General features: G+C 43.1%; 1 protein-coding gene across 1 annotated transcript in view; it reads right to left on the reverse strand.

The window, feature by feature from the left end:
- LOC133384887 (F-box only protein 36-like) overlaps positions 1-17783 on the reverse strand; it is a 33582-nt gene that overhangs the window by 1720 nt on the left and 14079 nt on the right. The window contains exon 4 of the mRNA XM_061626735.1: positions 8624-8732. Coding sequence (XP_061482719.1) covers positions 8624-8732 — 109 coding nt within the window. The remainder of the gene's footprint in view (positions 1-8623; positions 8733-17783) is intronic.

The raw sequence follows: 17783 nt of genomic DNA on the forward strand, positions 1-17783 counted from the left end.
AAACCTTAAATGACTTGGGGCCAGTGGGTACCTGAAGTACATCTTCCTCCTTATAATCTCATGCTGTTTGCTCAGTATCTAAGGTTTATTCAAAGTCCAGCTAGTATCCATGAGAAGTAGGGCATTTTTAGTGGTTGTGCCATGCACTTTTATAAAACGGCCTCCCCAGATGTGCTTGTCTAGGCCTGACACTTGATTTTGATTATTAAATTTATATCCTACCCCTTCCTCCCAGAAGGAGCCCGGGGGGCTGTATGATGTCAGGCCCCACAAAAAATCCTGATTCCTACTGGAAGACATTTGGAATAAGTTGGTTTGGAATATTTGCTGTTAATGTTCCTTTTCTCTATTGCTAGTTTGTTTGGGATTGTTTCCTGCTCCTGCTATTATACTGTTATTTGGATTTGCTGTATTAGATGTTTTATTTTTTGTGTATATGTTTGGTACTTTTAGGGAGCAATCCCAGCCTTACCCCACTCTAGCCTGGTGGGGCTTTCTTTCTTTTATTTACATCCTGCCCTTCCTCCTAGATGGAGTAAAGGGCCTGGAGCTGGTGCAACAGTCAGGCCTATGCCATCACATGACAGCAGAGAGGCCAGCTCAGAATCCAATGGATGGGCTGCATAAGTGCTGCTCCTCCCCATCTCCTGAAAGCCCTGTTTTGGAGCTTTCCACCGATTGTTGCCAGCATGGAAGCCCACAAGCAGCACTTCCACCCGCACAAACATTCAGTGGGTACAAGAGGGAGCTCTACACCAACAGAGTGGTGTTACCATCACGTTGCAGAGGGCAGCAGGGTTGAGGGGGAGACACCTCCACCCAAGCCCCAGCATGATGCAAACAGGATTTGGATTGTTCTGTTAGTGTGTATTTATAACATGGAATATATCATTTAGGGCACCTCCATTTGGGGGTCTTATTGTGGGTGTATGTAGCAACAAGCATTTTACTCTCTGAATGTGGATTTGTAACGAGTTTGTACTGGTCTGTCTGCTCCTTCTGCGATGTAAATGTTCTTCAGTACTCTGCACTGGCCTCCTTTGACTCCTTCCAGGCCATAGTTTCCATCCCTGCCACCCACCCTTCCCCCTTTTTTCCAACAGCTGAAGTTAGTTGTGCTATGATACCATGCCGTCATGCCACCCTCCTCTTTTCCCCAGGCCTTACAGCTGCCACTCTTGCCTTGCATCGGCAGCAGTAGCACAGTTGCTGCTCTTCTCTCTCCGTTGCCGGCAGCAAGGCATTTGGGCTCTTTTCCCCAGACTCAGCCTCTAACTACAGATAGTGGTTAAGAAGGAGAGAGCTTAACCACATCCCAGGTTTGGATGACACACGAAGCCAAACCCTGGCCTAGCTGCTGCACTGAGCTAAAAACAGGTGCCAGCTCCTACCCGGGAGCCATCATGTTTGTACATTTGTGCTAAGCTGTTGTTTGGCTTAGCATTGTGTGTGAACATGACCAGTGTGTAGAACAGAGGCCTGTGATATCTGGGGGATTAAATACTACACTCTGTCTCACACACATGCATACATACGCCAAGAAAGATAGCTAAGCGTTCCTACCTTCTATAAAGAACCTGTACTTCCACATTAAATTATATTCAACTTACATATATATACCGTACAAGTGTTCCCAGCATCCTCAACTACACATGCATGGAAGAAAACCACAGCAGATAAACTGACATGGTTAAACTGGGGTTCATGGCTTAGATTGCACCAAAATAAGCTGGAAACTGATGTTTCCTATCTCTGCTGACACTTCAGTCTTGGATGTATTGCCAGTACTTCCAGGACCCTTCAGCCAAGAAGATACACACAGGATTTTCTTATCCTTAGGAGAAAACACCTCATGTATACAGAAAGCCCTCTCCCATGACAGCAACTGGATGAAAGCTCAGCACTGATTGCTCTTCTACATAATTTGTTATTCAGCTCTTTAGATATTGGGCTACAACTAGCAAGAGAAAAAAAGACACATCAGCAATAGAATAACTTTGTAGTGGAGTACCAAAATGAAAGAGAAGGCTGTGTGTTTAATATGGTAAAGATTATCAAGTGAGGAGCTGCTAGGATAGTAGCATTTGCTAGATGAAGAGTGGCAGTCTTTTGTACACTGCAGTCCATGTTCTTGCCAGCAGATCCAAGCCAGCATGAGAATGGGAAAGAGGAACCATTGCAGCCTGCAGGGTGAAGAGATGGCTAAACACATTCTATTCTTTCATGTGGCCATGTCATACAAAGAGTTCCTTAAAGCTCTTTTTTACATGGTGACCAATATTGATTATATACCACTTTAACTCTCATGGTTTCCTCTTCTTCCACCAAAATAAAAAAGGGAATTGTAATTTAGTCAAGTGTTAAAAATTCTGTGTCCCTAAGTCCCCTCCCCCACCCAATCTGTTCTCAAAAGATGCATTATAGCTAAGACGGAGCAAGAATACGTGCACCTCTTTGAAATAATATTTATCTCCTGAGCTATTAGTGGGAGGATCATTAACAACATGCTTTGGGAGAGAAGAACAGTCTCAATTATGCTTTTGCTGACCATAAAAGCAACATCAGGGGCAGAACTCAATTACTTCAGCACATTTGCACCAGGTGGGTCACTCCACGGCTTTATTGAGAATCATGAATCCCCCATAAAGGAGTTCACTATTCACTGCATCTCCTCCTCCCCACCCCCAATTGCCAGTACCTAGACATTCAATAAACACGTTAAAGCCACCCCAATGAATTACATTACCATACTAAGAATGGGCAATCTAGCACAGAGTAAAGGGCAAACTGCCATGACAAGTAGAAAACTAATTCTGAATTGCCCAGGCATGTCACAATGAAAGGCCCATTGTTGTCGCTCATCAACTACATACAAAGCATTTCTTGTTCTTATGCACAATGCACATGCTACATTACTTTGCACTATGAAAGCTTTTTAGATTCCAAATATAAACAAAATTGGCTTGGAGTATAATTATAATATTTATCAGAAAGACATGAGGGCATGCTGTGTGTGCTTAAGGTATTTGGAATGATGAATGGATTTCTCCATAGCTACCACACCATGTGGTCTAGCACTATTCATTAAGTACATAACCAGTACAAACAGCTAATTCTACAGAATGAATGAATGCCCTAAAACACAAAGGGGGACAAAAAGAAATTAAACTTAACCCTATGCAGTGAATGTACTGATTGCTTGGCATTGTGCTCCATTAGTGTCAAGTGTTTCCATGGGAGAAATGAGACAGATAAATATATATGGCAGAATGTAATTGCCTTTTGATGCTTCATAGGGAACTAAGGACACTTCCAGATGACCTGTTAATTGAGCATTCATACCAATTTATTTTCAGGAAGGTTCGGCAACATTCATTCTGATTTGTTCACAAAAAGGTTAGACAGCATTGCATCAAGCAAATATTATCCAACATTTTCTAGCACATTTTACTCTCACTTTCCTTATCACAAAAAGTCCAAACTTATGGGGAGCTGGGTTTGTTGTGTAAGAGCTCCGAATCAGCTTTAATTGTGCAACCTGCATTTGTATGTGAGTGGATCCCTCCCCAAAACAGTGACAACCTGGAACTGCCCAAATGTAAGAGTGAAGACCTGATTTTACAAATGACATGTTGGGGCCCTATGCAATGGGCATTTGCTAAAAGGAGGGAGACATAAGAAATGGCAGGAGAGCAAGAAGGGAAAAGGTATAGGATGAACTTAAAAAGAAACACACAAAATTGTTGGGATCAGATGGTAACTACTGAAGATAGCTTATACTTATGCCACTTATGTATGTTTATACTCAGAAGGTCACCGTTATATCTATTCCTTAGGGTAGCTTACAAGTTGGCTATGCGATCGATGGCCACAGTATGATACAGGGAGCAGTCTGGCTCCATTAAAATTAGAGCTAGCTACTGATTAAAGAATTTTAGCTGATCAATTAAGTTGAAAATGTATTCGCATATTACCAAAACCTCAATATAGACGTTTTGTGCGTGTGTGTGCATGTGTCTGTCTGTTGGGCTCCCCAGCAGCTGGTGACTGTAGGGCACTCATTGCACTGTTTATAGGTGGATGCCCAGCAAGTGCTTCCATTGTGGGCAAACTGTTATGTATACTTCTGTACATTGTCTCTTGTTTACTGATGTTGTTCAAAATTCAACAAAAATAACTATTAAAATAAAAAGTAGTGCACTCTAGGGGAAAATAATCCTCTTAAGTATTCATATAAGTATGATATTTAGTGCTAGTTTCATATTTTTAATTTAATTTAATTTAATTTTAATTTCTTACAATTAATTTCATCGGTAGCTTCCTTTTGCATTTCTTTAAAAGCATTTCACTGCTGTTAATCAGTATGGTTAACTACTGTGTTTCTCTACTCCTGTGTTTTAGTTAATAAAGTTATTTTCCTTTTTCCATGTCTTTGACAGCCCAGTGCAGCTGTTCTCCATTTTCTCCCATCCATTCTTTTCAGTTGTGCCTCCCCATCTGTGGAATATGTTTCCCAGTGAGTTCTGCCTGGTGCCTTAATTGACAACTTTTTGGTGTCAGGCTAGTCTTTTTCCCCAGGCTTTTGTTACACTTACGTTGCAATCCAACTCATGTTTACATCGGGCTGAGGGGAGTTGGATGTGGTGGACCCCCAGCTGAGCCAGCAGGGTCTCACCTCCACCAGCAGAAGCCCCTTACCCTGGTTCAGCCATGGCTGAACCAGAACGCTGCCAGCCCAGCCTGGGGTCTGTCAGGGAAGCCCAGCTTGACAGAATGGGTGTCAGCAGAAGCCAGCGTAAGGTCCAAAAAAGGGGTGTTCTGGGAGGGTGTCAGAGAAGAGGCCTATGGGGGGGACTTATGCAACATCCAACATCCATTTGGAGCACTCCTGTGGGTCCTGATCAGGGCCAAAGTTATGCCAAGAAAAAGGTCAGTCTAAGAAAATAATTATATGACAGTCATTGGGGAGCACTTCCTCAACAGTAGGGTATTTGTGAGAGCTGCCTTTTCCTTTTCCGTTCATGTGTGCAGCTCCCAACTGAGCTGATGTTCCACCAGCCTGGAAGCTCTCAAAAGGCAAATGGATGCCGCGGAGCTTCCCACCAGCTCTGCCAGCACCATTTCCCCGGCTTCCCCTGAGTTAGATTGCTCTGTAAGAAGTTGTTATTACTGTGCTGCCAACGCTTCTGCTGGCTGTTATATTTTTGTGTTTTGTTTTTATGGTACAGTATATTGATTTGTATCTTTAAGAGTGTATTAAGTTTCTTGAAGACCTTTGGGTAACAAGCAACTAACACATCTAATAAATCATCATCATCATCATCAGTTTATTTGCATAAACCATCTGATGTTGATCTGAAATTCAGATTGACTTAAAACGTGATTTGTACTTTTGATTTTCCATCCTGAGAAGGAAAGGAAATGCAGTTAAATCCTTAATATAAACACCAAAATAAAAATTATGAAATGGACTAGTCTGGAAAGATTCTAGGAATTCAGCTACTCCCCTGAATAGTCTGGACCTCCAGGGATCTATTTACAGTATATCTCACTTTATGTTTCTAGTCTGCCCTCAACATTTTGGGTAAATTGGATTATAAATAACTGTGGCTGCAATCTTAACTACATTTACCCAGACGTAAGTCATATTGAATTCAATGGGTCTTACTCCCAGGTAAGCAGGGTTAGGGTAATCTGGAGTAAGCCCTACTGAACACAGTAGGTGTTACTTACAATAGACATGTATGGGGTTACACTGCAAATAATATGCCTTCTTCCCTCTTGACTATAGCAATAGCCTAGCTATCCTATTGCTTTCTATAGACTAATTTCCCCTTTCCCAAATCACTCAATGAGCCAGTTTGCTCAATTGAGGAGTGTGGGTAAGGATAATAGAATAATAGAATAATAGAATAGTAGAGTTGGAAGGGGCCTATAAGGCTGTCGAGTCCAACTCCCTACTCAATGCAGGAGTCTTTGGAGTTTATAGCTATTGCGGCTCTTTACTGGCACGTTGCATGGATTCTGCAATTGCCGTTTGTTTTTGCTGTTGCATTATTTCACCATTGTTCTTGGAATTCTTGGAAAAATCAGAACCAGTGCTGGATTTCTAAAATGAGAAATGCAGAGACTCAAGCCAAGATTAACACTTTACCCTCTTCATGAAACTAGGAAGGCCAGGAGAAAAAGAGGGCAGGGCTCCTGCATCTGTAGTAGATGCAAAGAAGAGGGAATTTTGGCAAGTATAGCTTGTCATGTGAGTTGCAGCAAGCATTGTGATTCCTTCTTCTATACCAGGCGTGGGGAATCTTTCACTCTCCAGATGTTGCTGAACTACAACTTCCATCATCCCTGGCCATTAGGCAAGTTTGCTGAGGCTGATAGGAGTTCTAGTGCAGCAACATCTAGAGAAGCAAAGATTCCCACTCCAGTTCTACACCTTCTGCAAACCTTCTGCCTTGCTCTGTTTTTCATCTACTCATCCTACATGAAACCCAATTCCCCCTAATCCCAGATGTGCAGAAATAGATTGTGACTGTCAAGTAAGATACAGATGGGAAAGTATTCTCGATTGTGCTCTAGGGAATCCTCTTTCTCTATAGTTATTTCTAGGACAGAGAAAGCTGCCTTATACCAGGTCAGACTATTTTGTCCAACCAGTACAGTTTTGTCACCTCTGACTGCTGAATTCTCCACAGACTCAGAAAGAGATAAGGTGGCCAGGTGTGCACAAGTGGCCAGGGCTCCTGTTCCTTTAACAGTTGTGCAGGAGAGGGTATTTCAGTTAGTATGGGCTGGTTCACATATGAGCCAAGATCCGCATTACAAATGCTGCTTTTTCCATCGTGATTGATTTTGACAGTTCACATACTTCCACCCTCGCTACGAATAAATTGGCTGTTTTTCTTTTTAGCATTCACACGCGTGTGCGTTTATTGCTATCAGCGTTTCCTTGTTGCCGCGCCCACACATTAGCATGTTAACTGCGGAGGCGGGGAAGGGGCGGTGTTTCCCTAAACGAAGGGAGGAAGAGGCGCTTGAAAGAAAGGGAATCACCTACAGCTGCCCTACTAAAGGAAACATTGACTGTTTAATATTATCGCAGTGGGATGAGTGGAGCAGATGCTGGGATGAGATGCCAAGGCAGCTTTTGGGTGCTTATAAATTACCCCAGGGGCACCTTCGCCAGCCTCCTTACCGTGGCTGCGCATGCTCCAAGCCTGGGTGTAGAGAGCAGCACATAGTGGCTTACTCCCCCCCCCGCAGCTCAAGCAAGAGAGCAGGCCAAGGCTGAAGGGGAGTCTCCCGAGCTCCAGCTCTTCCCTGCTACCCTCAGGGAGTTGTTGGTGTCGCTGCAGAAGGGAGAGAATGAAGGGATGAGGAAAAAACCTGCTCACATCACATGCAGAGAGCTTTCACAGAATTAGATATTCTAGGGTGAATAATTTGGATGAATGTGATTTTGTTTAAAGGAGCGGGAGAGGAAATGTATTGGGGGAAGCGGGAGAAAGTGGGAGAAAGGAAGGCAAGAGAAACCAGAAGTTGCTTCATCAAGGGCAGGAAACAAAATGATGCCCAGAGACAGTTAAAGGGTCGGAGAAAAGGGAGGATCTAATGGCGAAGAAACTGCGCAGCCAAAAAAAGGCGCTTAAAAGGTAATACACGGTAGAAGTGCAGGTGCAGATTTTAAAAGCAATTTTGGGTTTTTGTCGCATTGATTTAATCCGGAGTTAAAGGCAAAAGCAGCTGACTGTACTCGCGCTGGGAAAAAAGTCATGTAAATGGTCCAAATTAAAAGGATCTGCAAAAAACATCAGATCCAAATTATACTGGCATCTGATCAGGCCCTATGTTTCAACCCTGTTCTCTTTTTTCAGCTGGCCACCTAAGGCAGATGTCTTTTTCATCTCCTCTTATCAGAGCCTTTCAATTGGAGGATCCAGGGATTGAAGCTAGACATTTGGCATGCAAAGCATGTGCTCTACCACTGATCGATGGGCTCTCCCCAGGCTCACATTAAGTCCACTTCTCAGCTATTAAGATCTGACAGCTGCTGTCAATTGTCAGTAACTTGGTTGTCTTATGGCTTTCACCACAGTCTTTCTATGTACCCTTTCTCTAGCATGTTTTTTTTTTAAAAAAAATCTTTGTAGAGTAACCACCATTACAAGTTGACTACAGTAATTTCCAATGATTCAGGTACTTAGAATCACAGCCAAAGTTTATTCATCAGAAAACATAAAAGGAATCTAAGACCTGAAGCCCAATCCTGGGAAGTTTACTCAGAAGTAATCACCAACTGAGTTTGGTGGCACTTCATTCCATGTAAGTATGCCTATGATTGAAGCCCAAATATTAATTCCAAGGCTGTGGTTCTATGCACACTTAATTGGGAATAAATCTTCTTCAACACTGTGATGTACTTCCAAGTAAACATGCATAGAACCTATCTGTTACTAGGAAGTAAATCCCACTGAATTTAGTGGGGTGTACTCAGAAATAAATATGCAAAGGATCAGGTTCTAAAAGCAGGAATGTGACCATTAGACACAATACCACAACTTTTGGGTGTGTGTGTGTGTGTGTCAGAATTGCATTGTTTCTTTGCCCCTTTGATACTTGCTGTGTAATTGTTCATCCAAGAGAAAATCTTTATGGCGTTTCTTCACTTCTCTTGGGCAAATCCTTTCTTGATTAGAGCGAAATGCAATTCTCCATGACTGCCAGATAACCTAAAGCATTTGGGTTTAAGAGGATGAGTCAGATTGAGTATTATGCTCTTTTTCATTTCACCAGCAGTCTAATCAGTCTAGATATAAAGCAGAAAATGGAGGACTTTGCCTAGGACTAGGGATGGGTAAGAATTTCAATTCAGTTTGCATGTCAGCCAAATCTATAAAATACACACTTTCTGAATCAATATGAGAACTGAAACACAGCCATCCTCTGAAATTTGCACTTATTCAAATTTTGCAATGCAATTCTTCAACCGAACACTGTTCACAAAAATGTATATGTTAGGGGAAAGTGTGCATAAAAATGAATATATGAGTAAAAGTTTGTTTCCCCCTAGCAAATTTGCCTGAACAACCAACCTTGGGGTTGCTACCTTGTCTTTCCTGACAGAGATTCTGTGCCTTTAATAGCTACACAGCTGGCGTCTATATCCAGCAGGTGCAGCCTTCCCACCTCTCTTGGGCTTTCTTTGGCAAAATACATTCTAACCAGGGATAACAAGAAATCTGTCTTCTTACCTCATTTTTTGTGATGGTCAAATTATGGAAGTCTTTACTGGGAGGAGGTGCCTGAGTGTATGCTTCACAGAGTTTATCCTGAAGCAGGGAAGTCATTTTGTCTTTGCCTACTTGCTTTCAGCATGCAGTGGAAATCACAGACTCCCAAGGTTGTTTCTATGGACTCTATATGAAAAGGACTTGATCTCAGCCCGCTCCACGTGCTTCATAAATACATGATGATGGATGGATGGCTACTATTTGCATTCCTGAGGTCACTTTCTTTACCCAGGGAAGACTCAGGTGTTCAATGTTTACATTGTTAGTTGGGAAATATTAAAAACAAACAAACAAAAACCACTAACAGCCTGATCCTATGTGTGCTTTTTTCTCCCAAGTGTCATTCATTGCAGTGGGGTGTTTGGCAGTCCCCGCTTGCCCGAGTTGTAGGACATGCTAAAGGGCCAGTTACCTTGCAAGGAGAGAGTGCTCAAAACTGTTGGTTCCCCCCGCAATATATCTGTTTATAGGTTTAAAGGCTGAGCATACAAAATTAAGCAAGCAATCATGAACTGAGTCAGACAATGAAAGTTTTTAAAGTAAAAGACAATACATAACCTCACTCACTATCAGTTGCAAAAACTCAGATTTTCATCTTCTTCATTGGCTGATGGCCAAGCCATGACTTTTATTTTTATTTATAATTTATTTTATTTATTTATTAAGTTTATATCCCACCCTTCCTCCCAGAATGAACCCAGGGCAGGTTAGGCTCCACCCAGGCAGGTAACCTATGTCTATCACATAGTAGCTGCTAGCCATTAAAAAAACAAAGGTTTCTTTAAAATCTGGATTTAACATCAGTTTATCAGGACTCATTTATTATTTATTATAGCACAGGATGGGCAACAATAATCTTAAAACATAATGCAAACATCATAAAACAGTATTTAAAATCAATAGATCGATAACCATCTTTAAAACACAATGCAGAGAACAATAAAATCTCTTTGTTAACATGAGCAGCCAACTACAAAAATTCTTGCAGAATAGATAAGCTGACACTTAAATGTCAGCAATATGGGGGACAACCAAATCTCAGCCAGGAATAATAATAATAATAATAATAATAATAATAATAATAATAATAATAATAATAATAATAAATTTAATTTCTTCGTCGCCTATCTGGCCAATGGCCACTCTAGGCGACTTACAAAATTATTAAAATACAATTAATAAAATACAGTAATACAATAAAAACAATAGATCTGCAACAACAATATTAAAACTGGGTAGGAGGCATTACAATTATATCGATTAACCCTCCCCGGATACCCTGAAGGCCTGCTGAAAAAGCCAGGTCTTTAAGGCTTTCCGAAATACATTTAGGGAAGAGGCATGCCGGAGATCTTGTGGGAGGGAGTTCCAAAGAGTGGGGGCCACCACTGAGAATGCCCTCTCTCTTGTACCCGCCAATCTGGCTGTTTTTGTTGGCGGGATTGAGAGAAGGCCCTGTGTGGCCGATCTTGTCGGGCGGCATAATTGGTGGTGTTGAAGGCGCTCTGTGAGATAAACTGGGCCGAAACCGTATAGGGATTTAAAGGTCAATACCAACACCTTGAATTGGGCTCGGAAAACAACTGGAAGCCAGTGTAGGTCGAACAACACTGGTGTGATGTGATCTCGGCGGTGACTATTCGTAAGTAGTCGAGCCGCCGCATTTTGTATCAGTTGTAATTTCCGGACCGTTTTCAAGGGTAACCCCACGTAGAGCGCATTACAGTAGTCCAAATGAGAGGTGATCAGGGCGTGTACCACCAGTGGGAGCTGATGAACAGGAAGGTAGGGTTGCAGCCTTCGTATGAGGTGTAGTTGGTACCAGGCTGCCCGGCTCACTGCCGAAATCTGAGCCTCCATGGAGAGCCTGGAATCAAGCACAACCCCAAGGCTGCGGACCTGGTCCTTTAGGGGTAAACTCACCCCATTGAACTTCAGGTCAATGTCACCCAACCTTCTCTTGTCCCCCACAAGTAGTACCTCGGTTTTATCAGGGTTCAACTTCAGCTTGTTCCTTCCCATCCATCCACTCACGGATTCCAGGGACTTGGACAAGGTCTCCACAGCCAACTGTGGTGAAGATTTAAACGAGAGATAGAGCTGTCATCTGCATATTGATGACACTGCAGCCCAAATCTCCTGATGATTGCTCCCAGCGGCTTCATATAGATGTTAAATAGCATGGGAGAGAGGATAGAGCCCTGTGGCACACCACAATTGAGAGGCCAAGGGTCTGATACCTCCTCCCCCAACGCTACCTGTTGGTACCTGTCGGAGAGAAAGGAATGGAACCACTGTAATACAGTGCCTCCAATTCCCAATCCCTCCAGGCGAAGCAGAAGGATACTGTGGTCGACAGTATCAAAAGCTGCTGAGAGATCGAGGAGGACAAGAAAGGTGGATTCTCCCCTATCTAATGCCCTCCTCAAATCATCAACCAGAGCGACCAAGGCTGTTTCAGTTCCGTGACCAGTCCTGAAACCCGATTGGTATGGATCCAAATGATCCGTTTCATCCAAGTGTGCTGACAACTGGTTGGCCACCACTCGCTCAATGACCTTGCCCAGAAATGGTAGATTCGAAATTGGGTGGAAGTTATCTAACACTTGGGGATCCAAGGAGGGCTTCTTTAAGATGGGCTTTACAATTGCCTCCTTGAAGGCTGATGGCATCACACACTCTTTCAAGGATGCGTTTACCACCGCTTTGATCCCCTCGCCCAATTTCTCTCTGCAGCTCACAAGGAGCCACGAAGGGCAAGGATCAGTAAGACAAGTGGTTGGCTTCACAGATGAAAGCACCTTGTCCACTTCCTCAGAAGGGAGAAGCCGAAACTGATCCCAATTTACCGGCTTGCAACTGGCCAACTCTGGTTCATCAACTGTGTCCACGGCGCGCGGGAACGAGCTCCATAAGTGTTCGATTTTATCAGCGAAGTGTTTTGCTAATAGGTCACAGGAGGCCTTTGACTGTTCCAAGGGTTCCTGAGCAACTGGACCAACCAGGCTTCGGACCACCTGGAACAGCCTCCTGGGACAACACTCCGCACACGCAATAGAGGCAGCAAAGAAAGCCTTCTTTCCTACCTTTATTGCCACTTGGTAGGCAGCTACTGCTGCTCTAACCTGTGTCCGGACATCTTCGGAGCGGGATTTCCGCCACCGGCGCTCTAGTCGTCTCACCTCCTGTCTCAAGCTACGCGAAGATGTCCCATACATGTCCCATACACCAGGAGGGGGGCACCACTGAGAAGATATGCGCACACACCCATGATGGCAACAACACAGACTTCAGCCTGCCTGCCACCATTCTTGCCTAAGAGTTTGGGAAAAAAATTCACACAGGCAGGCAGGCAGACAGACAAAAATGAAAAATGGACTGCCTTCAAATCGATCCTGCCTTATGGCGACCCTATGAATAGGGTTTTCATGGTAAGCGGTATTCAGAGGTGGTTTACCATTGCCTTCCTCTGAGGCTGAGAGGCAATGACTGGCCCAAGGTCACCCATTGAGCTTCCTGGCTGTGTGGGGATGTGAACCCTAGTCTCCCAGGTTGTAGTCCAGCACTCTAGCCACTACACCCAGTAAGTGTCTCTTGGTTAGATCTTAAAAGCTGCAACAGACAAGGGTCAAGAAAGCATGTGGTGGCCCTGACTCCTTCAAGTATTCTCTACTCAGGCTCCAATAACTGAAAATGATCCCACAGACTTTGACCAGATGGTATTCTAAATGCCTCCACAGGATCTGCATCAGGTGTGGCATAAAATACTCAAAGTGCTTTACAATAAGTGAGCTTCTGAGTGCTCAGCTAATTTCTCTTCAGGGCTGGACACCAGCCCACTACTCAGAAAAGGTCCACTGGGTGGTTCACTGAGGATGCAATGGAGGTGCAGAAACAAGCTTTCTTTGCAACCACCATGTAGAAGACACAGTTATGTGCTATTTGTCTCAGGATTTGTGGCACCTACACTTTAGCCTGTTCTCCAGCCTACTTCACCACTTGTAGGTCCTCAGAAAACAAAGGAACCTTTTGGGTTCTGTGTGGCTGAAGAAGACATCCAGGAGCAATTGGGCTGATAGCCCTCCCCATCTCACAGTTCCATAGCACCAGGGTGGGGAACCTCTGGCCCACAGGCCAATCCAGGCCTGCCAGAGGATCCAAAATGGCCAATAAGGCCATTTCCCCCAAACCATACCCACCTATCAATCAGCTGGCATCACTCATGGGACTTTTCCCTTGACCAGATGATGCCTGGAAAAAAAGGGGGCTACTTGCTTTGGGTGTATGTGGTTGTTCCCAGCAGGGAAGAGGCACACACAGTAAAATCAAGCAGCCTTGTTTTTTTTTTCAGGCATTGCTACACGAGAGAAAAATCCATCTCACACCAATCTGCAAAAAGCAGGTTTCTTTTCTACTCCTCCCATAAGGGGGTGGAGAAGGAAAAAAATCCTGCTTTTTGTCAACATCAGCTGCGAGAGGGATGTTTCTCACATGCAGCAGTTCTCCATTCCTGGGCTCCCCTTTTGATGGGGAGGGGAGAAAGAAGTGGTTTGCTAGCCCTTTGCTCAGTGCTTTCCAAAGCTTCCCATTTGCAAGTTTTAAAAACCATTATTATTATTTCCATTTTCAAACTGACTTTCAAAAGAAGGGCTCCCAGGGTAGAATATAAAGATGTCCCAATAAAACACATCAGACATAAATAACCATAAAACCACAAATGTAATACCCACTAACAAGAAAAATTCAATAAAACATGAATTCCAACAGCAGATAAACCAGCTCTTGAACTCATCCACCTCCATGTTCCAAGGAAAATATAAATCTTCACCTGCTGCTTGAAAGCAGTCGATGTGAAGGCAGCCATATCTCTAGTGGAAGAGAATTCCACAAACCAAGGCACCATGACAAAGAAGGCTTGCATGGCATCACTATATGACAGATCACATTTGTCAATGGGACCACAAGCAGGGCCTTCCTTGTAGACCTTAAGACACAAGTCAGCAGATAATGGGAAGACATTCCTTCAAGTGTGCATCACTTGAAGCAGCAGAAGTAATATATCCCAGCATGAGAAAAAAAACAAGCAACCACTGTACAACACAGAAGCAAAACTAGTTTCCTTTCTAGTGACCTAATAACACAAAATAATAGTCTTTTATTTGAAGGTATATCTTATTATCTCTCCAACAAATAAAGATATTTGCATGTTCAGCTCTAACTCTGTACTTTTTGCTTTTAATTTATCAGCCAGCAGAGGCCAGTAAACACTGCACTTTGAGGAATCAATCAATTTTTTTAAAAAAAATTAATGAACACACTTAAATAGTCTTGTGGCATCTTAAAGGCTAACAGATCTACTCAGTATAAGCCTTCAGGGACTAGGCTTCACTTCATCGGTTGCAGGAGACATTATGTCAAGTATCTACTATATATTCTGGATATCCCCTATAGGATGTACACCTTAACGTGGTGAGGGGCTTTGAAAGTGTTGAAGAAGCTGAGAGCAATGTTGGCTTGATTTGCTGAGTCATTCCTCGTGTTGGGAATGGGTTAATTGAAGCACTGTAATTATGTGAAGGACACACAGCTGCACTGGATCAAAGGGTTTGGCTATGAAACACAAGCTCAGAGAGCCAGTCTGTGTGGGGGGATGAATGTAGGAGAGTTTATGTTGGTGATTGTTGTATCTATGCACTCTGATAAAGTTTGTTTTGCTTGCATGAAGCCAAAGAGTGTTGGAGTGCTTTCTGACCATCTTACTACCCAGATGCACTGTGCATTTGCATATCTCTGTGTTTTCTGAGCTACAAGCCTTGAGTAACCTGTTGCTTTGGGACATAGAGCCTAACAGAGGGTTATGGGCCCAGCCATATCAGCGCTTTTGGAGCAGTGAGAAGGATGCAGGAACAACAAAAGCCGTAAGAAGCTGAGGGGTCAAAGGATGGCAGCATTTGGAGGTGCATCCATTCCCTTGGAAAGGCTGGGAAGCACCAACTATGCCTACTGGAAGGTAAAGACAGAGATGCTGTTGGTGAAGGAGGGTGTGTGGCACACAGTTGCAGAGGATGACCCCCCTGCACCCCCACCACCAGAGTGGATAAGAGCAGAGGAGAAAGCAAAAGCTCTAATAATCCTTGCTCTGGAGAATGAACAATTAATACATGTAAGAGGAATACAAACTGTGAAGGGTGTGTGGGCTGCTTTAAGAAACATACACGTGAGGAATACAGTGGGCTGCAAAGTCCTACTCGCGAAAAGACTGTATCAAATGCGTTACCAAGAAGGAGAGTCCATGCAGAGGCATTTACAGAACCTACAATGTTTGTTTGCTGACCTGCAAGAAATGGACATGCAGCATACACAAGAACAAATGGCATAAATAATGCTATCCATGTTAAATGATTCCTGGGACTGTGTAATAAGCGCTCTGGAAACTTTGCCAGATGCAGAGCTCAGCATGAATTATATTACAGGCAAGTTACTTCAAGAGGCACAGCGCTGACAGGAGAAAAGCAGACGTAGCCACAAAGAAAATCTGGAGCGGAGTGAGCAAGGATCCAAAGTGTATGGAGTGAGACGCTGTTACAGATGTGGTTCCCAGACTCATCTGTGCAGAAAATGCCCAGCTGAGAGGATGGGAAGAACACAACAACTCGAGAAAGAACCTTTCACAGTGCATGTCGTAAGAACAAAGGAAAGAGACAATGAAATGGACAGAACATCCTGGGTGATCGACTCGGGAGCAAGTCATTTTCTGGCCACTAATGAAAAACTGTTTAAATCCATGACCCCAACAACGCAACAAAAGGTCTACTTAGCAGATGGAAGCTGTCAAGCAGTAAAAGGGGTAGGAGTGGTGTATTTAGCCTGTTTACAAACTCTAGTAACTAATGTTCTTTATGTTCCTAGCATGGATAGAAATATGTCTGTTGCCAAGTTAAATGACATGAATTATGTTGTACACTTTGAAAAAGGGGAATGCACAATATGTAAAGGCGGTAATATATGTGTGAAAGGAGAGTTTAAAGAGGCATTGTTTATAGTAAATGACAAATCCCCAAAACGCGTAAATGCAGTAGGAAATAAGCCAACTCATGACAAATGTATTCACATGTACCACAAAAGGTTGGGTCATGTAAGTTATTCAACGCTTCTAAAAACACAGAAACACAGTGCAGATCTAATGTTTAAAAACTGTACTAAGTATGAGAGCTGTGATGTTTGTAATGAATGGAAGTCAACAGCAGCTCCTATCCATAAAGAAAAGCTGAACAGATCGCAGAGACCGTTTCAGCTTGTACACATGGATCTGGCCGGTCCCTTTAAGCAATCTAAAGGCCACGCCAGGTATTATTATGTGTTAGTTGACGACTACACGAGGTTCTCATTTGTTTACTTGCTGGATAACAAAGAAGAAGCGGCTGGGAAACTGAAACACTTTGTAGAATGGGTGGAGGCTAAATTCAAAACACGGATCTCAGGACTAAGGTCTGATAGAGGAGGAGAATTTTTATCCTCAAACCTGCAAAAGTACCTCTTCGATAAAGGAATAAAACATGAACTAACAGCCCTCTTTCCCCCCCTCAAAACGGGATGGCAGAGAGGTACGACAAATTTTTACAGGACACAGCGAGAGCAATGTTAGCAGACTCCCCACTAGCTAGGGAATTTTGGAGTAAATGTACAATGTATGCTAACTATCTATTGAATAGAGTTTATACAAGTGCTGTAAACTGTACGCCTTATGAAATGCTGTTTGGAACAAAACCTCATCTAGAACATGTAAAGAAATTCGGTGCTGTGTGTTGGGCTCACATTCCAAAGCCTCAAAGGAAAGGGAAACAGGGTCCAAGAGCACTAAAAGGTTACTATCTCGGTTTTGAGGGGGCATGTCATAGAGTGTGGTTGATAAAAGAGAAACGTTTACTAGTGTGTAGGAGTGTGCAAACCCAGGAGCAGGATTGGGACAACAATAACACACACACAGAAATAATATTAGATAGCAATCAAGAAGAGTTACAGGAAAGTAACATAAAGCCTAATCCCCAGCAAGAGAGGAGAGGGGAAAAAGAGGAAACATCTGTAACAGATGTAAAACAAGAGGCAGAGGATAAAGAGGAAAGTGAGTGTGTGAATGAGGAAGAACAAAACATAGTACAGACAGAAATTACAGAACCCATAGATGAACCTGCACCCAGTCTAAGGAGATCAGAAAGAACAAACCTTGGAAAACCGCCAGAGAGATTTAAAATAAACAACGTAGGAACAGGTAGCAAAGTACACGTGAAAGGATGCACACCTATAAATGAGGCAATCCGTGCAAGGCTACAGGATGGCGTATGGATAAGGGAAAAATGGCAGGAAAACGAATGGGACTGACAAATTGAATGTACACTGTTTGTATAAACTGTTGTAAATAAAAATGTAAAACGTAACAAATGTAAAAGCGGAGCAACAGAAGCACCCAACATCGTGGAATGAGGTGGGGGC

The sequence above is a fragment of the Rhineura floridana genome, chromosome 5, assembly GCF_030035675.1.
Source record: "Rhineura floridana isolate rRhiFlo1 chromosome 5, rRhiFlo1.hap2, whole genome shotgun sequence".
Lineage (NCBI taxonomy): Eukaryota > Metazoa > Chordata > Lepidosauria > Squamata > Rhineuridae > Rhineura > Rhineura floridana.